At 48.7% G+C, this 27,141-nt stretch overlaps 2 protein-coding genes across 3 annotated transcripts; one reads left to right on the forward strand and one right to left on the reverse strand.

Annotated features, from left to right (window-relative positions):
• Positions 1–5,572: 5,572 nt before the first annotated feature.
• Positions 5,573–7,528, reverse strand: YDJC (YdjC chitooligosaccharide deacetylase homolog). 2 transcript variants are annotated; one of them, XM_007536456.3, is made up of 5 exons: positions 7,319–7,512; positions 7,067–7,226; positions 6,872–6,971; positions 6,622–6,799; positions 5,573–6,165 (listed from the first exon to the last, which is right to left on the reverse strand). In XM_007536456.3, exons 1-5 carry the CDS (start codon positions 7,480–7,482, stop codon positions 5,796–5,798), a joined length of 972 nt encoding a protein of 323 aa, XP_007536518.1. In that variant the 5' UTR covers positions 7,483–7,512; the 3' UTR covers positions 5,573–5,795. The 2 variants fall into 2 exon arrangements, with proteins under 2 accessions (XP_007536518.1, XP_060050537.1); XM_060194554.1 differs by lacking the exon at positions 6,622–6,799 and having other exon boundaries at positions 5,997–6,165; positions 7,319–7,528.
• Positions 7,529–16,163: 8,635 nt separating this feature from the next.
• Positions 16,164–21,210, forward strand: CCDC116 (coiled-coil domain containing 116). The gene is made up of 4 exons (XM_060194565.1): positions 16,164–16,545; positions 17,657–18,208; positions 18,486–19,400; positions 20,210–21,210. Exons 1-4 carry the CDS (start codon positions 16,477–16,479, stop codon positions 21,047–21,049), a joined length of 2,376 nt encoding a protein of 791 aa, XP_060050548.1. The 5' UTR covers positions 16,164–16,476; the 3' UTR covers positions 21,050–21,210.
• Positions 21,211–27,141: the final 5,931 nt, after the last annotated feature.

The following is a 27,141-nucleotide window of genomic DNA, read 5'->3' on the forward strand; positions in this document are numbered from 1 at the left end:
GTTTGGTTGTGTGGGTTTCTTCCTTACTGGGGCGTGGGCAGTGCCACAGGCCTTTGCTCAAGAAAAGTCACATAATCAGTTCCTGTGGTCTCTAGTTGACAGCTTCAACCTCCTCCTCCCCACTCCCACCAGATATGCACAGAGGAATTCCAGCATTCTCCAAAGGAAGCAGAAAAGACTGGAGTAACCAGGATAACCAGGGAGGGGCATTAACCTCTGCATGCAGGTGTGTAACTTCAGTCCTGTCAGCCATAAAAAAAGTGAGATCCGTGGTCCGGGAGGTGGGCGCAGTGATAATGCTTTGGACTCTCAGGCATGAGGTCCTGAGTTTGATTCCTGGCAGCACATGTGCCAGAGTGATATCTGGTTCTTGGTTCTTCCTCTCTCTTATCTTCCTCATTAATAAATAAAATCTTAAAAAAAAAAAAAGGAAAAAGAAAGTGAGATCTACAGAAGAGAAGCCCCAGAAGTGAGTCTATCTTGATCCAGGTCCTGAACTAGATAGAGATAGGATCAGGGTGGTCCATTCACTTGAAAGGTTCCTTTCAAGAGACCTACCTTCATGTTCCCAGTTCAGTGGGCTGCTATGGTGCTACCAGAAGCACTAACACAGTGCAAGACTTAACACAATTTTTAATGCCATTTTTTATTTGTGACTAATAGTGGTTTGCAAGATAGTAAGATTAATAGGGCATAGTTCCACACTGCACTCACTGCCTGTCCTGTTCTTCTCAGTGGTAACCACCATAGTTCTCGGTCTTAAGAGACAGTCTGTTTACTACTGGTGTTTGTTTTGTTTCTTTTTTTTTTTCCAAGTTCATCTGTTTTAGTTCTCTAGACTCCACAAGTAAAACCAGCAGTTGTCTTTCACCTACTCACGATTATTTTTTAAGTCTGAACACTTACAGGCTTACTTTTCAAAGAGCATCAGGGAGATGGCATGGTGGTTATGCAAAAGACTTTATTGCCTAAGGTTCAGCCCCTCACTTCACCATAAACCAGAGCTATAACAGCTCTAAAAAAAGGGGGGGGAGTTAGACCAAGAGGTAGCACATGAGGTACTAGGTTCAATCCCTGGCAGCACACTTATCAGAATGTCTGATTCTTTCTCTCCTATCTTTATTAAGAAAAAAAGGAGTGTACCTGGTAGTGAACACATTACCAAGTATGAGAACCCCGGTTCAAGCTCCATTCATGAGCAGTGAGGCAGTGTTGCGACTATCTCCCTCTCAATTTCTCAATCCTTTAAGATAAAATGACCAAATTAAAAAAAAAAAAAAAAAGGCTGCTGTGAGCAGTGGATTTTATTGTGCGGGCACCAAAGCCCAATAATAACTGATGGTAATAAAGTTGGACGGGGAGGTGGTTCATCCAAGTAGAACATAAGGTGAGCACCCGGGGAGAAACTTCATGAGCAAGGCCTGTCTCTTCTTATCTAAGGGGGAAGACAACAGCTACCAGGAGCAGTGGGAGTCATTGGCACAGAGCCCAGTGATCCTGTTGGTGGCTAAAAAGAGGGAAAGACATCACATTGTATTCACTCTTCCCTATGCCTCATGCGTGCAAAGTATGTGCCTTTTCATTGAGCCATTTCCCCAACCTCCTCTGCCATCTTATTACCTTCATTTGTGGTAAACCTCAAGTGTTCTTTTTAACTTACCAGTTGGGCATGGTTCTTTTTTTTTCTTTTTAACCAGAGTGCTGCTCAGCTCTGGCTTATGGTGGTACAGGTGATCGAACCTGGGACTCTGGAGCCTCAGGCTTGAGAGTCTCTTTACAAAACCATTATGCTATCTACCCCTGCCCTCTTTCTCCCTTTCTGTCTCCCCCTCCTCAATTGCTCTCTGTCTTTTCCAATAAAATGGGGAAAAATGGCTGCCAGGAGCATTGGATTCGTAATGCTGGCACTGAACATCAGCGATAAACCTGGAGGCAAAAAGAAAAGGGAGGGACTAAGGCAATGCAAGAAGGTGAAGGCAGGACAACTGGAGGAGCTAAACTCGTGATTTCAGTTTTGACTGATGAAAGGAAGAAAGGGCTGTGGCTGGAAAAGTTAAGGCCAAGGGAAGGTTAGGACGGATGAAAGATGGAGCTAGGAAAGGGGTTGAAACAGTTTGGGGGGCGGCAGTGGTATGTGCATGGGGGACAGAGAAAGGGAAGAGGAACATGTCTGTTCTTTACCATCTTTATCTTTACCATCTCGGACAGCTGCACATCCCTCAAGTGTGCCTAGGCTGAAGAGTTCTTTAGGCACTTGGTTCCATGTCTGCATGGTGCATGCTTAATCGACAGGGGCCAGAGAGAGAAATCACCTGGGAGGGCACCTGCCTTGCCATGCACATGGCCCAGGTTTGAGCCCCGGTATGGCACACAGGACTGGCACAGCCCCTGGGGAGGCTCTGGTGCTAAGGCATCTCTCCCCCTCTCTGTCTCTGAAAAAGTTGACCAGGCACACATACACAAGGCTCCAGGGGTGACAAAAAATAAGTGAAAAGTCCTACTCCACCACTTGCACCTGTTTCTATAAAATGGGGAGGGACATGAGTACTGACATAGGCATGCAGTCACATGTACCAGGACATGTGGTTTACCTGCCTTTCCATCCTCGAGCTTGGCAGGACTCTGCTCCAGATAATCCCATTCCTACTGCCCCTGCCTGCTCCTGACATCTCCTCAATGCAGGCCTTACACCACCAGGTCCAGTTGGAAATCCAGGATCCTACTGCCACAGATAAATTCCTCCTGGAGGGAGTTGGGCTGTAGCACAGTGGGTTAAGCGCACATGGCGCAAAGCGCAAGGACCGGTTAGGATCCTGGTTCGAGCACCCGGCTCCCCACCTGCAGGGGAGTCGCTTCACAGGCGGTGAAGCAGGTCTGCAGGTGTCTGTCTCTCTTCCTCTCTATCTCCCCCTTCTCTCTCAGTTTCTGTCTCTATCCAATAACAACAACAAATTCCTCCTGGAAAAAATGTACATACTTGGCAAGACCTCCCCAGACCTATCCCCTGGGATAGCAATGGGTCTACTCAGAACAGTTGAATCAGTTTGTAAGTCAAAATAGGAATTCCAGAGGCCCAGTGCTAGCATTGGTGTTGGACTCTTAATTCAATCCCTAGAATCCTATGTGCTAGAATGATGCTTTGGTTCTATTTATTTTGGATTGAGACAAACTGAGAGGGGAGGGAGAGATGGAGAGACACCTGTAGACCTGCTTCAGCTACTTATGAAGCTTCCCCCCAGTAGGTGGTAAGAGGGAATGGGGGTTTGAACCTGGGTTTTTGCATACTGTAATGTATGCACTCTACTGGGCAGCACCACTGCCCAACCCCTATCTCTCATTAAATCTTCTTTAGAAATTGAGTGTTTCTTCTTTTAACCAGGGAACTGCTCAGCTTGGGTTTATGGTAGTACTGAGATTTGAACCTGGGACCATTGGTGCCTCAGGAATGAATGAAAATTATTTTACCTAACTATGATTTTGCTGTTTCCTCAGCCCTCCCCTACTTAATCTGCTCTGGACCCAAGATAAGAGCTGTTTTGTTGTTGTTTTTGCCTCAAGGGTTATCAGTGTCTGCACTAGGAATCCACTGCTCCTGGAGGCTGTTTTTCCCATTTTGTTGTCCTTGTTGTTGCGTTTATTATGGCTGTTATTGTCATAGCTGTTGTTGTTGGATAGGACAGAAAAATTGAGAGAGGAGGGGAGAAAGATAGATACCTACAGACCAGCTTCACCTCTTGCAAAGCAACCCCCTGCAGGTGGGAAAGCAGGGGATCCTTGCGCTTTTGCACGCCATATGCACTTAATCTGCTGCGTTACTACCCAGCCCCCGCTGTTATATTTTGTTTTGTTTTATCCTTGTGAGATTTCTGGGCACAGTCTGTTTGTTTACCAGAGAACTGCTCTGTTCTAGCTTATGCTGGAGCTGAACCTGAGACCTTAAAGCCTAGGGGTTGAAAGTCTGTGCTATTTCTCAGCCCCTAAAATACTTAAGACAGGCTAGTGTGACCCAGGAGGTGGCATAATAGATAAAGCATTGGATTCACAAACATGGATCCCCAAATTTGATCCTCAGCATCACATATGTCAAGAGTGATTAACTTCTCTGTCTTATTAATAAAAAATAAAATTAACGGGCCAGGCAGTGGCATGTCTGGTGCACTTTACAATGTGCAAAGACCCAGGTTCAAACCTGCAGGAGGAAAGCTTCACAAGTGGTGAAGCAGGGCAGTAGATATCTGTCTCTCTCCTTAGCTCCCTCTCCTATCTTTCTCTATACAATAATAAATAAAAATATTTAAAAAAATAATAAGTGACCAGAGAAATGGCTCACCTGGTGGAACAGGCTTATGCCTGAGGTTACTGGTTTAAACCCCCAGCACCATGTGTATCAAAATGTACTCTGGCTTCTTTATCTTCTGTCTCATGTGAGATTATCTCTCAATCAATAAAATCAAACAAAACAAAAAAAGTGGCCCAAGAGGTGGCACAGTGGATAAAGCATTGGACTCTCAAGCATGAGGTCCTGAGTTCAATTCCTGGCAGCACATGTACCAAGAGTGATGTCTAGTTCTTTCTCTCCTATCACTTTCCATGAATAAATAAAAATATTTTTAAAAATAACAGACTAGGAGTTAGGCAGTAGCATAGTGGGTTAAGCACATATGGCGCGAAGTGCAAAGACCAGCGTAAGGATCCCAGTTCAAGCCCCCGGCTCCCCACCTGCAGAATGGGTTGCCTCACAAGCGGTGAAGCAGGTCTGCAGGTGTCTCTCTCTCCCCATCTCTGTCTTCCCCTCCTCTCTCCATTTCTCTGTCCTACCAACAAGAATGACATCAATAGCAACAACAATAATTACCACAACAATCATAAAACAAGGGGAACAAAACAGCCTCCAGGAGCAGTGGATTCATTGTGTAGGCACCGAGCCCCAGCAATAACCCTAGAGACTAAAAAATAAAGTCATGCTCTGGTTCTCTGTTTTATTTAAGAAATTAGGAGGGGAAAATAGGGAGACGGAGGGAGAGAGACGAGAAACATCTGTAGCCCTGCTTCACCACTTGTGAAGCTTTCCCCTGCAGGTGGAGACCAGGGGTTTGAACCTGAGTCCTTGCACACTATAGTGTGTATGCTTAACCAGGTGCGCTATCAACTGGCTCCCTCTGGTTCTCTTTCTCCATTCATTATTAATAGATTAAATAACTTATTATTATTTATATTTTTTACTTATTAAAGACACCCAGAAATTGAGAGGGAGAGACAGAGACACCTGCAGCCCTGCTTCACCACTTGTGAAGCTTTTCTCCTAGAGGTGGGGACCAGAGGCTTGAACCCAGGTCGCTGAACACTGCTTGTAAAGCAACCCTGCCCCCCACTCCCTGCAGGTGAGAAGCCAGGGCTCCAACAGAGATCCTTGCACAGATCCCTGCGCTTGGTACAATGTGCCCTGTGCGACCCACACTCCATTTAAAAAATTATTACATGTAGCTCAGGTTCCATCCCCAGCACTATATATACCAGAATGGTGTACAGGTTTGTCTTTCTCATAAAAATAACTATTTGCAAGAAAAAAATTAAAAAACATGTTACTTTATTAATACAGCAATCACTCCCCAATGTGCTTACACAAGATGCTTACATGACAATACCAAGGGCACCAAACCCTGGACCCAGACACCATCAGCCCACCTGCATCACTGTCACTACCTGAGCATCGAGGTGGTGATCCTTACTCAGGGCCAGGTTCCGGGCTCATCGCTGACCCTTCTGAAACACTAACTCTTGCTTGGCTGTCTGAATCACGGCAGGGGGGGTTCCAGAAAGGCCTGTACAGTGGCCTGGCTGGGGACCACCTCGCCAGGTGTCTTGGAGTGCAGGTCATCTCGCGCACAGAGCTGCACACCATCCTGGGCAAAGCGCGCGCGCAGTGTGGGTGCAGTGAGGACACGCAGCTCGTGCAGCCGCTCCCAGGAACAGGAAAAGGCGTCAGGACCCTCCCCGCAGCCCCCCGCAGGGGGCACACTGGGGTAGCCCGGGTGTGCCATGAGCTCGGCAGTCAGGTCGTGGCCCTCGGGGATCCCTTCCATAGCCCGCGCCAGGGCTCCAGACACCCGGTGAACAGACATGTGGCGGCCGCAGGTGCTCAGGCCCACGAAGGCGTCGGTCCACCTATGGGTGTCAGGGTGTCAGCGTGACCCGGGTGCACCAGCTGGGTCAAGAGCTAGGCAGATCTGGGAAGATGGGCCCCCACCCCCTCGAGGTAGGAAAGGGCCAGGCTGGGTGGGGGGCGCATCGAACCCGGGTCCTTGAGTATCGTAGCGAGAGCACCAAGTAACCAGGTGCGCCATCTGGTGCCGGCTGGTAGCGCAGCCTGAAGCACAAGGAAACAGGTTCAAACCCTCGCTCCCCACCTGCAGGGTATCCTGTTCCTGAGCACTAAAGCTGTGCTGCAGGTGTCTCTCTTGTCTCTCCCCCTCTCCTCTCTCAATTTTTCTGTCCTTCTCGATTCCTGTCTCTAGGCAATAAATAAATGAAGATAATAAATTTTTAAAAATCAGAAAAAGAAGAAAGAAAAAGGGAGCAGCATGCTGGATAGTGGGCCAGGGCTGGACGTGGGCCGCTCACCGGAGTCCGTGGCTGGAGAAGGGCCCCACCGCGGCCTGGGCGTCGCGCTCCACCGCGCAGGCGAAGGCACGGGCGGGGGCCTCGAGCCAGGCACAGCCGCCCACCCCGCGCTCCAGCGGCAGCCTAGTGAAGCGCACCCCATCGGCCTGCAGCGCCTCTGCGAACACCTGGCACACGCCTGCGGGCGGGGCCGGGGTCAGGGGGGCCGGAGCCACCCCAGCACCCCCCAGGGGGATGCCCAGGCACCCACCTGGGAGCACGTGCACGTGCTGGTGCCCGTCCACGTGGGTGGGGTCCCTGCCCACTAACTCCCGGAAGCGGCGCAGCTGGGCCTCCAGCTCCTCGCGGACCTGGAAGCAAGCAGAGGACATAGCCCCGTCTGCTCTCGGGGAAGCAGCTGCGGGCGCGAGGGGGCAGGGCCCCGGCGGTGTGCGCACCCTCGCACCTGGGACAAGGCCACGTCTCCAGCCGCCACCGCCTCCCGAAATCCCATCTTGCCGCGGAAGAAGCCGTCAGGGCTGAGCAGAGATGAGGGGCCGTAGCGGGCGGGACCCACGGGACGTCCCTCGGACAGGTTGGCGTGCAGGCCGGTGGGGATGCGGTGCCTACGGGCGGGGCGCGAGCGAGCGGGGCGTCGGCGGCCGCGGGGCGGGGAGGGGGCGGCCCAGGCCCCCCGCAGCCGGAGGGGACCCCTCACCTGCGCGCCAGCTCCGCCGCGCTCTCCGCGGCCGCGCCGTTCACCAGGAGGGACACGCTGGTCACCGCGCCCGCCAGGAAGGCTTCCACGATGCCCTCGTCGCGCCGCGGGCAGTAGCCAAAGTCGTCGGCCGTGACCACCAGCCGCACGCGCGGCCGAGCCATGAGAGTTCGCGCAGGCGCAGACACAATTCAGGCCCCGCCCCCTGACGCAGCCGGAGCTGCTCTCACGCACTCGGAGCGGCTATTATCGTCCCCTGGCGGTTACCATGCAGCCCTGCAACCCCCGCCGCCAATCACCGGAACCATACCCAGGGCAGAGCGGTTAGCAACTGCAAGAGTTATCTTTTAGAGGAAAGATACGGGAGAGAGAGAGAGAGAAAAAAAAAAAGGAAGTCAAAAAGCGGTTAGCAGCTGCAAAAGTTTTCTTTTAGAGGAAAGATATGGGAGGGACAAAAAAGGAAGTAAAAAAGCACCTGGTTGGGCGGGGGTTTAAAACTATCACAATGGTTATGCAAAGAAACTCGTGCCTGAGGCCCCAAAGTCCCATGTTCAATCCCCAGCACCACTATAAGGCACAGTTGAGCAGTGCTCATAAATAGAAGTTGAGAAGGAAGAACAAACAGGGAAAAGCAAAGTGAATTTTGACTGATTCTGTACTATTTCACCAAAGTTAGAAACTCTGGGTGGAGGGTGAAGGTAGATTTTTCGGCTTCACTATAGGGAGGTGGAGGTGGGGACACAGACCTTTGGTGGTGGGATTGGTGTTAATATACACTCCTATTAATTTATAATCCTATAAATTACTATTTTTTTCCTCCAGGGGTATTACTGGGGCTTGGTGTCCGCACCACGAATCCACTGCTTCTGGAAACTGTTTTTTTCCCCTTTTGTTGCCCGTGTTGATTTATTGTTGTTGTAGTTATTATTTATCATTGTTGTGGTTATTATTGTTGTTATGGATGCCGTTGTTGGATAGGACTGAGCGAAATAGAGAGAGGAGGGGGAAGGCAGAGAGAGGGAGAGAGAGACACCTGCAGACCTGCTTCACTGCTTGTGAAGCGACTCCCCCTGCAGGTGGGGAGCCCGAAGCTCTAACTGGAAGCCTCGGGCTGGTCCTTGCGCTGCACTCCACATGTGCTTAACCCGCTTCGCTACCGCCCGACCCCCAAAAATCACTATTTAATGAATATGAGAGGGGAAAATAGATTGAAAGTCTCAAACTTTTTGATGCATAGACTCCAGTTCTAAGTATATATTCCTTCAATCTAAGCACTTGAGGTTTCAAATTGGTAACCTGATTGAAATCTAAGTGGGCTTAAATAGTTTATACATTTCTAAAAATGACTATTTACTTGAAATATTAAATCACCTCTAGTCTTAGACCAGAGACCAGAAGCAACTGGTTGTTTCACTCTATAAGATAACAGCTAGGGGTGGGACAGTAGCGCAGCAGGTTAAGCGCACATGGCACAAAGCACAAGGACAGGCTTAAGGATCCGGGTTGGAGCCCTGACTCTGAGTCGCGTCACAGGCGATGAAGCAGGTCTGCAGGTGTCTATCTTTCTCTCCCCCTCTCTGTCTTCTCCTCTCTCCATTTCTCTCTGTCCTATCCAACAACGAACGACATCAGCAACAATAATAACCACAACAAGGCTACAACAACAAGGGCAACAAAAGGGGGGGGAAATGGCCTCCAGGAGCAGTGGATTCATGGTGTAGGCACTGAGCCCCAGCAATAACCCTGGAGGAAATAAAATCAATTTTTTTAAAAAAGTAACAGCTATACATAAATAGCTTTAAATGGCATAAATCATAGTGAGGTCTTGTATGATACAGCAAATCATAACCATAACCATGGGATTTTCAAAGTAAACCAAATTTCCAAATAACTCTGGCTACAATAATAACTATCTATTGCCTTTTTAAACTCCAAGACAGGAACCTTCCCCATTCTCTATAAAACCCATATTTCTCCCAGTACTGGAACCTCTGGGACAGGACTCATTTTCCTACACACTTCTCTTGATCCATACCATTTGATACTGCATCTGATGGTCTCAACCAAGTCAATACAACCAGTATCATCTCAACACGTTTCACTTTGGATTGTGTCCAGAGACACCAGGCCTGGAACGTCAACCCTTCATCTGCAGTACTCTGGTGAGACCATTCCTAGCTCATAGGACTCCTCAATTCCATACCAGGAGATGCACTTTCTAACAAAGCCACAGAACTTAGATATAGGTCAGGGCCCATGAGACAGAACACATGTGCACATGTATCCATAAGTTAAGGGAAAATATATACCTTAATGTGAAAGTGCACAATAGCTTGCAGTGACTCAGTAAGTGTAGCAAGCAAGTAGAAAAACATAAAAAAAAAAAAAAAACTTTTTAGTTAGGTGCCATGAAGTACTTAATCAAATAGTTTCTTTCTTTTTTTTTTTTCAAATAGTTTCTACTTAGACCTAGATTCCCTCACCTGTTTCATGTCCCTCAATCACTCCAAGTATCATTGGAATGACAAAGTAAGAACTACAAAAGCTAGATAAGAGCAAGAGACCAGCATACTTTAATGATTGTTCTTTTGGCCACTACCAGGCCTCCCTATATCCAGGACACTAGTCAGGTAATCCTGGGACCCAAACATAGACATGATGGGCCTAAACCTCTAAGCAATCCCTCTCTCTACTGTCACTGGTCATCTCCATCAGGAACAACATAGTGGACCCCTTTGTGGGCCGCTATAGGACCTTGGCCTCAATATGGGTCAACATTGGTGGGGACTGCCCCATTCTCTGAAGGGAGGTTGAGTCGACATATTCTGCCACTCGAGGAAGACAGGTCCTGCAATGCATGCAGCCTAGAATGTTCCTAAACATGACCACAGAATTCGAGCTCAGACTACAGGGATGTAGAGATTACACCAGCTCCTATGATAAATATGGGCCCCAGATCAAATTGGTGGATTTACAGTCAACAATATTTATATACTTTGCCATATTTAGGAGCTCTTCCCTGACCCAGCTTTCTAGTCCTTTTTCCAACACTGACACCATCTCCCCAGACAATACCTTTAGCCTACCTGCATGTTAGCTGTTGGGCTCAGGCAAAAATTAGTAAAGTCATGGGCCCTTTGGAATATACCTGCCAATGCCCATGTCCAGCAGAAAAGCAATTACAGAAGCCAGACCTTCTACCTTCTGCACTTAATGATGATCCTGGGTCTATCCTCCCAGAGGGATAAAGAATAAGAAAACTGCCGGTGGAGGGGATGGGATACAGAACTCTGGTGGTGGGAACTGTGTAGAATTGTACCATTATCCAACAGACTTGTTGATGATAATTGTATCAACAACAACAACAAAATTTTTAGGGGGTCAGGCGGTAGTGCAGCAGATTCAGTGCACGTGGTACAAAGCACAAGGACCGGCATAAGGATCCCGGTTTGAGCCCCCGGCTCCCCACCTACAGGGGAGTCACTTCACAGGCAGTGAAGCAGGTCTGCAGGTGTCTATCTTTCTCTCCCCCTCTCTGTCTTCCCCTCCTCTCTTCATTTCTCTCTGCCCTATCCAACAATTAATGACATCAACAACAACAATAATAACAACAAAGGCAACAAAAGGTGGGGGGAAATGGCATCCAGGAGCAATGGATTCATAGTGCAGGCACTGAGCCCCAGCAATAACCCTGGAGGCAAAAAAAAAAAATTAAAGCACCTGGTTAAGCGCACACATTACAGGATGTAAGAACCCAGGTTCAAGCCCCTGGTCCCTACCTGCAGGGAGAAAGCTTCACGAGCTGTGGAGCAAGACTACAGGTGTCTCTGTCTCTCTCCCTCTCTGTCTCTCCATCCCCTCTAAGTTCTCCTCCTCTGTCTCTATCCAATAACAAATAAATTTAAATTTTTTTTTGAAAAAAAGCTTCATTTTTCCTTCCCAAAGGTCACCACCATTAACTCTGTAGTGTTCTTCCTGTATTTTCTTTTTCTTTATAGGGGCATTAATGTTTTACAGTCGACAATAAATACAATAGTTTGTACATGCATAGCATTTCTCAGTTTTCTACATAACAATACAACCCCCACTAGATCCTCCGTCATCCTTTTCCAGGACCTGTACTTTTCCCCCCACCCACACCAGAGTCCTTTATTTTGGTGCAATACACCAACTACAATTCAGGTTCTACTTGTGTTTTCTCTTCTGATTTTGTTTTTCAACTTCTGCCTGACAGTGAGATCATCCCATATTCATCCTTCTGTTTCTGACTTATTTCACTTAACATGATTTCCTCAAGCTCCATCCAAGATGGACTGAAAATGGTGAAGTCACCATTTTTAATAGCTGAGTAGTAGTATTCCATTGTGTATATATACCACAACTTAGCCACTCATCTGGGTTGCTTCCAGGTTTTGGCTACTACAAATTGTGCTGCTGTGAACATAGGTATATACAAATACATTTGGATGGATGTGTTGGGTTTCTTAGGATATATCCCCAGAAGAGGAATTGCAGGATCATAGAGTATGTCCAGTTCTAGCCTTCTGAGAGTTCTCTAATCTGCTGTCCAGAGATGTTGGACCAATTTACATTCCCGCCAGCAGTGCAGGAGGGTTCCTTTGACCTTACAACCTCTCCAACATTTGTTTTTCTGATATATGACATTTTCACAGGAGTGAAGTGGTATCTCATTGTTGTGTTTATTTGCATTTCTCTGACAATCCTTCCTGTATTTTCTCTAAGCAAATAAGCATACTGAATTTCTCTTGTCCCCGTCCCAAAGTTTTCTGTGTTAATTTGAGAAGATAATGTTAGGGGCCAGGTGGTGGTGCACCTGGCTGAGCACAGTTGTTGCAATGCTCAGGGAACTTGGGTTAAAGTCCCCAGTCCCCTGCAGGGTGAAAGCTTTGCGAGTCATGAAGCAGGGCTGCAGATATTTCTCTGTCTCTCTCCCTCTCTACCTCCCCACTCCCCTATTAATTTATCTGTCTCTATCCAAATATATATATATATATATATGAGAGAGAGAAGATAATGATAATCAACAGGGACCAGGAGCGAGCTCATCCTATAGGGAAGGAATGCATCTTACCATGGGTAAGGTTTCAGATCCCAGCATACATGATATCTGGATTCAAACTGTGGCCTCATGTGGGATTGTCACAGCATTAGGGAAGCTGCTCCACAGATGATGGAGCAGCACTGTAGCTTCCCATTCTCTCCTTGTTTCTCAGTCTTTTTATGAAATAGGATAAACATGTCACCCTGGGGGCAATCTGGGAGGTAGCTTAGCAGATAAAGTGCTGGATTTTCAAATATAAGTTCCTGAGTTCAGTCCCCGGCACGGCCACATACCATAGCAATGCCCTGATTCTCTCTCTCCTCCTCTCTCACTTATAAAATAAATAAAAGTGTTTAAAGATTTAAAAAGGGGGTCAGGTGGTACTGCAGTGGGTTAAGTGCACATGGTACAAAGCGTAAGGACCGGCATAAAGTTCAAGCCCCCAGCTCCCCGCCTGCAGGTAAGTCGCTTCACAGGTGGTGAAGCAGGTCTGCAGGTGTCTATCTGTCTTCCCCTCCTCTCTCAATTTCTCTGTCCTATCCAACAGCAATAACAACAGGTGCAACAAAATGAAAAAATTGGCCTCCAGGGGCAGTGGATTCCTAGTGCAGGCTCCAAACCCCAGTAATAACCCTTTAGACACACACACACACACACACAGAAAATAAACCTTTACAAAGTATTCCCATGATCAGTGAAAGGTACAAACACAGGTCTTAGACACAGACCACACACTGGTCAAATGTCAGCTGTACTGAATGAGCTGTCTCCCATTGCCCATCAGTGTTTTTTTTCTTCCCAGTCAGGGCTATTGTTGGGTCTTGGTGTCTGCACAATGAATCCACCACTATATATATAACTATCTATATACAGATATTTATAGATAAATATTTTTTTCACAGAGAGAAAATGAAGTGGGAGAAGTATACAGAGAAAAGACAGAGAGGGCAGGGTAGATAGCATTATGGTTATGCAAAGAGATTCTCATGCCTGAGGCTCTAAAGTCCCAGGTTCAATCCCCTGCAGGAGGAAACCTCATGAGTAGTGAAGCAGGGTTGCAGGTGTCTCTCTGTTTCTCTCTCCCTATCTCCCTCTCCCCTCTCAATTTTTCTCTTACTCTATCCAATAATAAGTATTTTTTAAATATTTATTTATTTATTTATTCCCTTTTGGTGCCCTTGTTGTTGATGATGATGTCGTTGTTGCTGGATAGGACAGAGAGAAATGGAGAGAGGAGGGGAAGACAAAGATAGGGAGAGAAAGACAGACACCTGCAGACCTGCTTCACTGCCTGTGAAGTGACTCCCCTGCAGGTGGGGAGCTGGGGGCTTGAACCGGGATCCTAAAGCCAGTCCTTGCACTTTGCAACAAATGTGCTTAACCCGCTATGCTACTGCCCGACTCCCCAAAAAGATTTTTTAAAAGAAAATGCCAGGCAGTGGTGCAGTGGGTTAAGGTCACATGGCACAAAGCACAAGGACTAGCTCAAGGATCTTGGTTCAAACCTCCGGCTCCCCACCTGCAAGGGGGGGGTCACTTCACAAGCAGTGAAGCAAGTCTGCAGGTGTCTGTCTTTCTCTCCCCTTCTCTGTCTTCCCCTCCTCTCTCAATTTCTCTCTGTCCTATCCAACAATAACCCTAACAACAACAACAATGGCAACAAATATGGGAAAAAATAGCCTCCAGGAGCAGTGGATTTATGGTGCAGGCACTGATCCCCAGTGATAACACTGGAGGCAAAAAAGAAAGAAAGAAAGAAAGAAAGAAAGAAAGAAAGAAAGAAAGAAAGAAAAAACAAATTGACACTGAGGACCTAATGATATTAGCACCTTCAGTTCCTATCCCCAAGAAATACCTTCAGGTAAACAAATGACAAGAAGTGTCAGAGTCTGGAGTGGGGCTTATAGTAATTCTGTTAGAGATGTTGACCCTTCTGGCAAGTCTTCTCTGAGGAGGGGACAACTTGGAGTATGGTTTCTTGGAGAGAAGTTTATGGGGCAGTGGGTAAAAGGAAGAACAGTAAGTAAAAGGTGCACTGAGTTCTTGTCAGGGTGTCAAGTATGGTTGAGGGCCAGAAAAATAGCTCACTTGGATAGTGTGCTTGCTTTGTCATGGGCACGATCCACATCTGAGTCTGGTTCCCACAGCCCTGAGGGAAGCTTCGCTGCTGTGGTGTCTTCCATATATATTTATTTCCCTTTTATTGCCCTTGTTGTTTTTTACTGTTGTTGTACTTATTATTGTTGTTGTTGATGTCATTGTTAGATAGGAGAGAAATGGAGAGAGGAAGACAGAGGGGGAGAGAAAGATAGACACCTGCAGACCTGCTTCACCGCCTGTGAAGCAACTCCCCTGCAGGTGGGGAGCCCAGGCCTCTAACAAGGATCTTTATGCCAATCCTTGCACTTCGCACCACATGTGCCTAACCCACTGCGCTACCGCCCGACCCCCTCATCTCTGGTTTATGGTGGTGCAGGGGATTGAACTTGAGACCTTGGAGCCTCAGGCATGAGAGCCTCTTTGCATAACCATTATGCTATTTACCTCTGTCCTCTCTTCCTTTTCTGTTTTAAAATGTCAGGCTGGGCATTGAAGTCCCACTGGTGAGGAGAAGGAAAAGAGAAGTATGACTATGAAGATCTTTTTTAAAATTTTTTTTAAATATTTACTTTCCCTTTTGTTGCCCCTGTTTTTTATTGTTGTAGTTATTATTGTTATTATTGATGTCGTTGTTGTTAGATAGGACAGAGAGAAATGGAGAGAGGAGAGGAAGACAGAGAGGGGAAGAGAAAGTTAGACACCTGCAGACCTGCTTCACCACCTGTGAAGCGACTCCCCTGCAGGTGGGGAGCCAGGGCCTCTAACTGGGATCCTTATGCTGGTCCTTGCGCTTGGCGCCACGTGCGCTTAACCCGCTGCGCTACCACCCGACTCCCGATTATGAAGATCTTATTTAATGTCCATACTCCAGGTGCGGAAGGACAGACAACTCCATTTACAGGAGAGAGCAGAGAGAATGGAGACAGGGTACCCTCTGCAGGGAAAAGCAGAGCTCAACAACAAAACTAAGGCTGTGGTTCCCACTGTCCTCAGGGAAATTAGTAGAGGAGAAAAGGCTCCAAATAGACCCTCGTGCACATGGGGCAAGTGAAGGGTCCTGGAAAAGAGCAGAGAATAGGAGGGCCAAGGAGGAGTAGCAAGAGGACCCGAGTAAGGTGCTTTCTTTTGTGGCCATAAGAGGTACGTTCTCTCTCTCTTTTTAAATTATCTTTACCTATTGGATAGAGACAGCCAGAAATCGAGAAGAGGGAGAGGAAGAGAGACACCTGCAACTCTACTTCACTACTTCTGAAGTTTTCCCCCTGAAAGGAAGAGACCAGGGGTTGAACGCTTGGCCTGGTGCGCTTAACCAGGTGCGCCACCGCCTGGCCCCAAGAGTCTCTTTGCTATCCAGCCGCGCCCAGAAGTGTTGTCCCTTAAACTCCCCGCAGGGCAGGTGCAGAACCGTTCTGGCTTCAGGCTTCACCTAAGGACTGGAGGGGGCGCGTTGCACCTCAAGCTGGTAGCTTGGCCAGAAGAATGTGGGCGGAGCAGAACGGCCTGGGACAGAAGAGTCAACGTAGCTCCGCCCCAACCATTGTGCGGTTCCTTCCAGAACCAATCAGGGTGCGGAATGCAAATGAAGGGCAGGGCGCCGTTCGGGAGAACCTTATTACTCAGTGCCGTGGCCTTCCGAGATCAGTTGTCAGTGGCTGCTGTCAAGCAAGGAGAGACTCCGGTGAGCAGGTCCATAAGGCGGCGCCAGGGATCTGGCCAGAGGGAGGGTCGGACATTCCCCAGATCCGGAGACAGTTGGAGACTGTGTGGACGACCTCGGGGGACAGTGAACAGACAGACACACCTGGGAGGCTTTGACCGGGGGAGGCGAATGAAGGACATGGGGTGCGGGGAGTGAGGGAGCCGCTGTCACAGAGGGATCCATGGAAGCCCGTGGGGACCCTCTCAACATCTTCCCGCCCAGTGTAGAGAGCAAACCGCAGCTGGCCTGCGGAACCCACGAGGGAGCAGGCAGGCAGCAGGCCTGAACACCCGCACCATGACCAGCTGCCACCGCCACTCAGGGTACCTGGCGGATGATGAGGCCAGCCGCCCCTATGTGGCTCGGGTGAGTGTGTCTTCCCCCCCCCCCCCCAGCTTTCTCTAGCCCTTTTCCATCTCCAATGACTGACTCGGAATCTCCTACATCTGTTCTTAGCACCTTTTTCTTTTACCCCCTCCTGAGCTCTAGTCACTCTTAATTTCACTCCCTGTCTTCTTATCTCCAGTGCCTGGGGGAGGGGGGACTTGAGCTAGAACCCCTGGAGTATGAGCGTGGGGTATTCTTTCCTTTTTCCTTTCTCCCTGTCTTTTAAAAAAACATTTCTATTTATTTATTACTGGATAGAGATAGAGAGAAATTGAGAGGGGAAGACAGAGAGGGAGAGAGAGGAGAGACAGCTGCAGCCCTGCTTCACTACTCATGAAACTCCCCCGCCCCCCCGTAGGTGGGACTGGGGACTTAACCCCAGGTCCTTTACGCACTGTAATGTATGTGTGCTTAACCAGGTGCCCCACCACCTGCCCCCCTTTTAAATTTTGTTTATTTATTATTTGATAGAGAAATTGAGAGGGAGGGGAGATAGGGAGAGAGACAGACACCTGCAGCCCTCCTTCACCACTTGTGAAGCTTTCTCCTTGCAGGTGGGGACTATGGGCTTTAACCCAGGTCTTTGCACACTGGTGTGTGTTCACTTAACCAGGTGTGCCACTGCAGGCCCCCCGAGCACAGTTTTCTCAGGTCCAAGACAGCCATGGGGAGCAGAGGAATTGTTGCAGGTGGTCTTTGAGGTGGAGCACTGGGACAGGGCTGCCCTGCTCTACACACAGACAAGGATCCTGAGCCAGGGGGTTCATAGCCTGTGTGAGGAAAACATCATCTTTCAAGACCCCCTAGGCCAGTGTTGAGCAAGCTGTGTCAGGAAAGTGTTCACAGAAACCCTAAATAGATCCTCACTTTGCAGAAGAGGAAATTGGACCTTAGGAGGGGACCACTGAGCAGTCACACAGGCTGAGGGTGGCAAAGCCAGGGTCCAAACTCTGTACTGCCTTATTCCAAAGCACAGTTCCTTTTACTGCCCACTGTACTCTCCACCTAGCTTTTGCTGCCCTAGGAGGCCCTAGGGGACCCTTCCTACTGTGGGACACCCCTGCCCACTGTGTCATGCCTGTCTGCTCAGGTGCAGCCACCTAAGAAGCCACTGTTTCCAGAAATGAGACAAACGTCCAGGCTGGGCTTCATGCCACACCCACCACCAGCAAGCAGCGCTGGGCTTGTTGGTCACTACCGAAATTCAAAGGGCCCTCAGCCCTTTGGCAACTTTATGGACTTCCTGGTTGAGGGCCAGGTGCTGGATAGCCTGCAGACAGTAGTAGAGGAAGCAACGGAGCGCGTGGCCACCATGAAGACAGATGCTGGGATGCCACTGGTGGAGGTGCTGGACCCACTGGAGGTGCCATGTATTGGGCGTCGGGTGCGGGCCAGGCCCAGTCTTAGTACTGTACACAGGCACCGCACCCAACCCAGCCTCTGTACTGGGTACCCTAACAACTACCCATCATGCTCCAGCTCTGCATCTGACTCTCATAGCAGCTTTACAGCTGGCTGGATGGGTTCTCATAGCCGGGACAGTGACCCAGGCACCCATGGCTTAGGCCATCTGCCACCCATAAAGGATAGACTCCTGCTGGAGAAGAACCTCAAAAGACTCCTGCGAATGGAGAACAAAGGGGTGAGATCTGGGGTCAAGAAAGGGAGTAGGGTGGACCCCAGCCCAGAGCCCAGGACCAGGGGATACGTCTGACTTGACTACCCCTGGATGCTTCTGAGAACCTCTCTCTCTCTCTCTCTCTCTCTCTCTCTTTCTCTCTTTAAGCCAGAGCACTGCTCAGCTGTGGCTTATGGAGGTACAGGGGATTGAACTCAGGACTTTGAAGCCTTAGGCGTGAGAGTCTCTTCACATAACCATTATGCTCTCTACCCCCACCTGAACCACCCTCTCTCTGCAGAAAGCCCTGGGTCTGTCCTCCCAGAGGGACTCCCTGTTCTGTGACTCACTGGGCAGCCGGACCAGTAGCCAGTGGACCTCAGAGGAGCCTCTGTCCTGGGTCTCAGGCCTGATGCGCTCCAGCTCAAGCACACCTGAAATATCGGAGGCAGGCCCTGGAGAGCGAGATCTGATCTTCCTCAATCGAGAGTTCAACAAAGAGATCAAATCTTTGCTGAGCCAGCCCCAATCCTGTGACCTGCATGGCTACAGTTCTCTCCGAGAGCCCCATCGTACCCTGGACTTCTTGGCAGAGCACCACCTCTTTCCTGACCTGCAGCATGTGGTCAGCCAGGCTGTTGATAAGCTCAGCCATGCCCTGCGCCATAATGGCTGTCCTCTCTTCCCAGTCTTCACATCGAAAGGATCTGAGGCCACCGCAGAGCCTAACACCAACTCTACTCCAAGCATATACACTAATCAGGAGTTGCTTCATGAGCGCAAAAATCCCAGGAATCCAATCCCCACATCTTCCAACCTTAAAATGGTTCGAAGCAAAAACAACAAAGGCAGAGGAGAGGGCAAGCCCAAGGAAGGCAGGTCCCCTGTGGCTAGTGCCTATGTGACCAACAGATTCAGGCTCCAGGGGACGTACATGGAAGATTCCAAGGTCCCCAGACCCTCACCTCACCCCTGGCAGGAGTCTCCTTACTGGGATCCTGAAGTCCAGAGGCCACCCATGTCTGCTTCTGGGTTGGTGAGCTCCAGGCAAAGAGCTGAGCCCTATAGAGGCCTCCACATCACCTTGCCCTCCCATGGGATCAGGGTAGAAAAGCCCTCTGACCCAACTCACTCCATCACCCCCGACAGAGATTCACCTGCCTCTCCTTGCCTTGTCTCCTCCCACTTCCTCCCAAAACACCCTCAAACCACCATGGTAAGAAACTACTACCCATTTCCCACCTCACTTGCCTCAAGGGTGTGGGTGAGGGGGGCCTGGATGCAGCCAAGAGGCTTCTATAGCCCCTGCTGCTAGCACCCATGGTCTCACTTGGCAGGTGCCCAGACTCCAGGTCTTGCCCTGTCCTGTAGAAACCAACTGAGCAGAGGGTCAGATGGTGGGGGGGAAGGGGGGCAGGAAACCTGACCCAGCTGCTAGTGAGTATTTTTAAAAAGTGAATAAAGACTTTATTATTCTGGGTATATTTTGTAAACACTTGCATATGGGTCTCAAAGGTAACTCCTTGGACAGCTGATTTAGCCCAAAGTGGGAGCCTGTATCCTAGGCCAAGTCCACTCTGACCTCATGGCTATGGCCTAGAATAATACTGCCTTATACTGCTGAAGGAAGTCACATAGGAAGTATATGTACATAGGGGAGGTAGGCTTAACCTGGTGGACCCCAGCACAAGCCCCAATCAGTCTTTTACCTATCAAGGCCCAAGAACCCTTCCCTTCCCTCTGAACCTTGGCCTGACTAAGAACCTGTGGGAGCCCAGCCTGTCCAAGCTCAGGTCTGGCTGACCCTAGGCCTGGCAGGTTTGGTACAGTGCTGTGACTCTGGTAAGTGTGACTGGTGCCCAGCTGTTGAGCTGAATAGCACAGCTGGTGTGATGAGGCTATATGCTTAGTGCAACAAGTGCAACAAGTGTGGTGTCATCAGGGGTGACTTGTAGGGTGCCCTGGGGGCCAGGGCATCCCTGGTGGTATGACATGTATCCTTTTCCCTCCCTGGCTGCTACACAGAACTCCAGTAGTAAAGGCACAAAGAAGAAGCCACAGTCCCCTACTTCACCCATCTCCTCCACAACCGAATCTGGAGTGTCTGAGCCCTGGCAGAATGATATCATCAACTACTTGACTGAGCAGGCCACCTCCTTGCTTCTCTGCAAGTACAAGTACGAGAAGGACCTCACCAAGCAGCTGGGTTTCATCTCCTTCTCCGTCATCGAAGCCCTCATGGATCTCTTCTTGGGCCTCAAGAAGGTGAAGGGATCCCGTATCCGTCTGTCCTCCCAGATTGACTGGAACTGCCTGGTGAAGAGGCTGGAGGAGCTTGAACATTCCCACCAGACAGCACAGCATGGGGCCTGGAAGGGCTCCCGCCCAGGCTTCCATTCTGGATCCAGATTTGGGTCCTGGCTTGAGCCCCACCATGGGTCCCGCCCTGGGTCTCGTCATGGGTCTCAGGTGGGGTCGCAGCAGACCTCAAGGCATAGTGTAGAGGTCTCCAAGGAGGTTTCCAACACAGAACAAGACGAGACCAACGTAGAACCTGATGGCACCATGCAGCCAGCCCTCCAGACAGAGGTGCTGGGTGCCCCACTGGAAGCCCCTCTGGAGAACACCCCACCTGAGGAGCAGGAGCCCACTGCCCTGTCAGAATCCAAACTCTCTGTGTCCTCTAACACTAAAGTGGACTACACTCAGTTCATGCAAGGCGAGACCAAGGATGACAGAAGGAATAGCAAGGAGGCCAGCATCTTCCCTGAGCCCAACTATGAGTCTGAGTACTGGCCTGACTCTCAGGAAGTAGAAATTTCTCCCAGCCCCTCCTCAGAAATGGACCATGATGACCCTCCATGACACCCCCCAAAACCATCCCCAGATCTCAATTCCTTGCTCCTCCTGCTCCAACAAAATGTTGTGCAGCCAGCTAGCCCTGCCCCGAACAGAGGGCAAAGGAATGAGTGCCTGCATGGACCTCTGCTGAGCCCCTCCCCGTAAATAAAGAGAACTGGAGCTTGTGTTGCTGCCTCAGGACTTTCTTAGTAGGAGATTCACCCTGCTTCCCTGCCTGTGCACCTGCCCTTGGCGACCTCCTCCATGGGACCAGCCCTAGCTGTGCTGTGGCCCCAGAGCCTGACTCTACAGGCTCTGCTCTAGCACCAGTCCCTGCTCATTATGGTGGTACTCTAACTTGCATTTTCTCCTGGTTCTCTGAGCCTCTTAGGACTCATAGCTCCTGTGCACCAGGGTCTCTAGAGGTCCCTGTCCCTCTCCACTCGCATCTTCTCTGTTCTATCAAGTAAAAAGGGGGGAGGGGCATGCGTTGGGAGCAGTGGATAGATTAATGATGCAAGAACTGAGAACACAGTGATAACCCTGGTGGCAAACAAAGAAAAAACAGTCCAGGAGCATTGGATTCATAAGCGTGAATGCTGGAGTTTGATTTCCAGCATCAAATTTGGTAGAGTGATGCTCTGGTTCTCTCTCCCTACTCTATCAATATTTCCCCCATTTTTTGTTACCCTTATTATTGCTGCTATTGTTGGATAGGATAGAGAGAAATTGAGAAGAGATGGGAAAGACGGGGGACAGGAAGAAAGATACCTATAGACCTGCTTCACAGCTTGTAAAGTGAACCAAAGGATCACTTTGGCATATGCTATGAGGCAGTGCCTGGGATACGACTCAGACTACTACTGCTCCTCTTCCTACTTCCCAGAACACTGCTCAGCTTTGGCTTATGGTGGTGTGCTGGGCAGTGAACCTGGTACTTCAGAGTTTAAAGCTGAGAGTCTTTTTCATATCCACTATGCTATCTCCCCAACCTGGTCAGCTGATTCTCCTGGTACTCTCTCCCCTCTGCTCTCATAAAACAAAACCAAACAGAAAACACCTTGAGGGGAGTCAGGTGGTAGCGCAGCGGGCTAAGCGTATGTGGCGCAAAGCTCAAGGACTGGCGTAAGGACCCCGGTTCGAGCCCCCGGCTCCCCACCTGCAGGGGAGTCGCTTCACAGGCAGTGAAGCAGGTCTGCTGGTGTCTATCTTTCTCTCCACCTCTTTGTCTTCCCCTCCTCTCTCCATTTCTCTCTGTCCTATCCAACAACAATGACATTAACAATAACTACAACGAGGGTACCAAAAGGGAATGAATAAATAAATAAATAAATAAATAAAACACCTTGATCAGATGTCTTAAGAACCTGAACTCCGGAGTCAGGTGGCAACGCAGTGGGTTAAGCACAGGCAGCACAAAGCGCAAGGACAGGGTAAGGATCCTGGTTTCAGCCCCTGGCTCCCCACCTACAAGGAAGTCGCTTCACAGGTGGTGAAGCAGGTCTGTAGGTGTCTTTCTCTCTGTCTTCCCCTCCTCTCTCCATTTCTCCTTGTCCTAACAACGACATCAATAAGGACAATAATAACAACAATAAAAAAACAAGGGCAACAAAAGGGAATAAATAAATATTAAAAAAATAATAACCTGAACTCAAGGACAAACAGAATGGCGAGTGGAGGCCCAGGAAAGCCATAATTGGACATGAAAATCTACTTATAGTGTGAGCTGGGTAGATGGTCTGCAGCAGGCAGGAAAGAGGGTAAGTTAGGAGACCTATAAAGAGTTGAAAGAGAGAGAGCCCAGTTGGCTTCTGCTCTGGGATCTACTTCTGCTCTGGGATCTCTGCTATACTCAGAAATCTGTCTTTACCTGCTGCTTTCTGTGTATGCCCTCTCCTGGTCCTCTACACATAGTGAGAAGCCATCAGGAGGTCCAGACCGTGGTGCAACTGGTTAAGCACACAGTGAGCAAGGACCAGGTTCAAGTCCTTAGTCCCCACCTGCAAGGGGAAAGCATCACAAGTGGTGAAGCAGGGACGCAGTTGTTTCTGTCTCTCATCATCATCTCTTTTTTCTTCTTTTTTTTTTGTCTCCAGGGTTATTGCTGGGGCTCAGTGCCGGCACTACAAATCCATGGCTCCTGGCAGCCATTCTTCCTATTTTATTGGATAAGACAGAGAAATTGAGAGAGGAGAAGGAGATAAAGATGGAGAGAGAGAGACAACTGCAGACCAGCTTCACAGCTTGTGAAGCTTCCCAGCTACAGGTAGGGAGCAGAGACTGGAACCCAGATCCTTGAGCAGGTCCTTGCGCTTACTACTATGTGCCCTTAACCAAGTGCACCACCACTGCCCCCCCCCACTCTATTGGATAGAGACAGCCAGAAATTGAGAGAGGGAAAGGGGTGATAGGAAGAGAGAGTGAGAGAGTTGCAGCCCTGCTTCATCACTCACAAAGCTTTCCCCTTATAGGTGGGGATGAGGGGCTTGAATCTGGATTCTTGTGCACTGTAACGTATGTGCTCAACCAGGTGCACCACCACCCAGCCCCACTCTCTCCCTCTCTATTTCCCCAACCCCTCTCAATTTTTCTCTGTCTCTATCCAATAATAAAAACTTAAAAAGCCATCAGTGACTCTTGTCAGGTGACATAATTTGAGGCTTCTATTTTTAGGCACAAATAGTTTTCCTGAATGAAAAATGCCTTGTAGGGGCCTGAGTTGCAGGAGCAAGAGAAATTATTAGGAAGTGGTAGGGGAGACAGAGTGGTCTGAAAACAGTACCGTGAGCCATAGGAGAGAAGCTTCACAACCTGCTTTGGAGTCAGAGCCATGGAAAGAGGTTGAATTATGTGGCTGGAGATGGCTCAGTTGGTAAAGCATATTCCTTATATACCTGAAATAGACCTACCAGCTTTTTCTAAATGGAGACCTGGCAGTGGTAGATAGCATAATGGTTATGCAAAGAGACTCTCATGCCTGAGGCTCCAAAGTCCCAGGTTCAATCCCCTGCACCACCATAAGTCAGAACTGATCAGTGTTCTGATAAATAAAAAATAAATAAAAAAAAAAAAACGGATACCCCAAATCTACATCTGCAATATTCTTGCCTTTAGATTTATGATTTGTCAACACTTTGTTCTGCTTTATGTCTTAACTCTTTTTTAGCTACCAGGTTCCAGGTGCTACTGTGATGCTGACCTGACTTCCTTGGGCAGACAACTCTACTAATGTGTCTTGGAGCCCTGCCTCTCTGGATCCCTGTCCCACTAGGGAAAGAGACACAGGTTGGGAGTATGGATCGACCTACCAATGCCCATGTTCAGTGAGTAAGCAATTACAGACCTTTCACCTTCTGCACCCCATGGTGATCCTGGACGGATACTTCTAGACAGATAAAGAATAGGAAAGCTATAAAGGAAGGGGACTGGATATGGAGTTCTGGTGGTGGGAATTGTGTGTAGATGTACCCCTCTTATCCTGTAGTCTTGTCAATATTTCCATTTTATAAATAAAAGTGTGAAAAGAAAGGAAGAGAGAGAGAGAGGGAGAGAGAGAAAGAAAGAAAGAGAGAGGGAGAGAAATGACTGCTGGAAACAGTGGAGTCACATAGATACCAAGCCCTAGTAATAACCCTCACTGGGTGGGGGGAAAACCAAGAGAGAAAAATATGGCAGGGCTGGGGAGACAGCATAATGGTTATGCAAAATACTTTAATACCTGAGACTGGGAGGTCCCAAGTTCAGTCACACTACCATAAACCAAAGTTAAGCTGTGTTCTGATATTTGATATGTGTGTGTGTGTGTGTGTGTGTGTGTGTAACTTTTTTTTTTTAAAACAGAGCACTGCTCAGCTCTGGCTTATGGTGGTGTGGGAGATTGAACTGGCACTTTGTGTTGGATAGTATGCCAGCTCCCCCTGGCTTCTGCTTAACCATATGCCTATATAGGGATAGATTTAATCCCATTCAAAGCTTTGGTCTATTTACATAAATCACTTTTACATTTACATATAGCACCACACTCCCTCCAGGGCATTGGTGATTTAGTGGTAGAATTCTCACCTGCTCCGCCCCCTCTCCTTGTCACATCCTGATCCTCTCCTTGTCACACCCTGATCTTCCACCAGTCACTTTTCGCTCCACCCTCTCTATGTCACATCCTGTTTCCACCCTACTTGGAGAGTATAAAAACAGCTGCTCTTCTGATTAAAGACACTTGGAAATTGCTTTCTGGCTCCGAGAGTTCCAGAGTGTATCTCCTGCGAAGTTAGTGCGGCACGAGTTCCTGATCCCTCTCCCACGCAGCAGCCTCGATCGGCTCCAGTTGAGTTCTCTCCAACCCAGAGAACACTAGCTCAGGAAGAAGCACCCTCAGTCTATCCCGGCACTTTGGAGCCTCAGGCATGAGGGTCTCTTTACATGACCATTATGCTATCTACCCCTGCCCCCAGGTCTATATATTTATCTCAATAAAATAAGATTTTAAAAAGGGAAAAATATGGCAACAATAAAAAGAATTCTGAGTTTGGGGCTGGAAAAATAGCTCACTTGAATAGTGTGCTGCTATGCCAGGTTCAAGCCCAGCCCCCACAGCACCAAAGAAACTTTTGGTGGTGTGATCTCTTTTCTCCTCCTCTCCCTCTTTCCCTCCCTCCTTTCTAGCTTCCTTCCCTTCATCTCTGTCTCTATCTAAAAAGTAAAAATTTAAAAATAAAAAAAATCCCAAGTTTGAGGCTGAATGGAGGTGCTGAGACACAGAAACTGGGGAGGGAGCAGTTAGAGGGGTGATATCAAGGACTCTTCTTTGTACATATAAAGGGTGAGATGCCTGTTAGTATGTCTAAGAGGACAAAAGCATTACTCCATGTGACCTTGGAGGGAGATGTTATAGTAACTAAAGCACTGGCATTACAAGCATGAGGTTTTGAGATCTATCCCCAGCATTGTATGTGCTAGAGTGATGTTCTGGTTCTCTCTCTCTTTTTTTTTTAATCTTTTTTTATTGGATAGACACAGTCAGAGGTCAAGAGGGTAGGGGGAGATAGAAAGAGAGATACCTGCAGCCCTGCTTCACCACTTGCAAAGCTTTCCCCCTGCAGGTGGGGACCAGGGGCTGGACCTGGATCCTTGTGCACTGTAACATGTGCGCTCTACCAGGTACTCCACCACCTGTCATCTTCTCTCTTTCTCATAAATAATTATTTTTTATAAATATTTATTTATTCCCTTTTGTTGCCCTTGTTGTTTTATTGTTGTTGTCATTGTTGGATAGGACAGAGAGAAATGGAGAGAGGATGGGAAGATAGAGAGGGGGAGAGAAAGACACCTTGCAGACCTGCTTCACTGCTTGTGAAGCGACTCCCCTGCAGGTGGGGAGCCAGGGGCTCAAACCGGGATCCTTATGCCGGTCCTTGCGCTTTGTGCCTCATGCGCTTAACCTGCTGCGCTACCGCCCGACTCCCAAATAAATTAATTATTAAAAAATGGTAGCGTTTGGGTCCATGATTGCTCAACAATTTGTTTGGCTTTGTATGTTAACTCTCTTTTCAGTCACCAGGTTCCAGGTGTCATCAGGATGCCGGCCAGACTTCCCTGGATTGAAGACACCACCAATGTGTCCTGGAGCTCAGCTTCCCCAGAGACCCATCCTACTAGGGAAAGAGAGAGGCAGACTGGGAGTATGGACCGACCAGTCAACGCCCATGTTCAGCGAGGAAGCAATTACAGAAGCCAGACCTTCTACCTTCTGCAACCCTCAATGACCCTGGGTCCATGCTCCCAGAGGGATAGAGAATGGGAAAGCTATCGGGGGAGGGGGTGGGATATTGAGATTGGGCGGTGGGAATTGTGTGGAATTGTACCCCTCCTACCCTATGGTTTTGTTAATTAATCCTTTCTTTAAAAAAAAAATGGTAGCGCAAGCACTGGCATAAGGATCCCGATTGGAATCCCAGCTCCCCACCTGCAGGGGAGTCGCTTCACAGGTGGTGAAGCAGGTCTGCAGGTGTCTCTCTCTCCCCCTCTCTGTCTTTCCCTCCTCTCTCCATTTCTCTCTGTCATATCCAACAACAGCAATGACAACAATAACAATACCGACAATAACAAGGGTAACAACA

Source organism: Erinaceus europaeus, chromosome 1, assembly GCF_950295315.1.
Source record: "Erinaceus europaeus chromosome 1, mEriEur2.1, whole genome shotgun sequence".
NCBI lineage: Eukaryota > Metazoa > Chordata > Mammalia > Eulipotyphla > Erinaceidae > Erinaceus > Erinaceus europaeus.

What these genes read in the sequence shown, in the direction of transcription:
- YDJC (XM_007536456.3), bottom strand. Translation starts at nt 7,482, where the DNA reads ATGGCTCGGCCGCGCGTGCGGCTGGTGGTCACGGCCGACGACTTTGGC. An exon ending in GCGGCGGAGCTGGCGCGCAG is followed by an intron (nt 7,227 to 7,318) that starts GTGAGGGGTCCC and finishes CCCCGCCCGTAG; the next exon opens with GCACCGCATCCCCACCGGCC. An exon ending in GAGACGTGGCCTTGTCCCAG is followed by an intron (nt 6,972 to 7,066) that starts GTGCGAGGGTGC and finishes GCTTGCTTCCAG; the next exon opens with GTCCGCGAGGAGCTGGAGGC.
- CCDC116 (XM_060194565.1), top strand. Translation starts at nt 16,477, where the DNA reads ATGACCAGCTGCCACCGCCACTCAGGGTACCTGGCGGATGATGAGGCC. An exon ending in GCCGCCCCTATGTGGCTCGG is followed by an intron (nt 16,546 to 17,656) that starts GTGAGTGTGTCT and finishes CTGTCTGCTCAG; the next exon opens with GTGCAGCCACCTAAGAAGCC. An exon ending in AACACCCTCAAACCACCATG is followed by an intron (nt 19,401 to 20,209) that starts GTAAGAAACTAC and finishes GCTGCTACACAG; the next exon opens with AACTCCAGTAGTAAAGGCAC.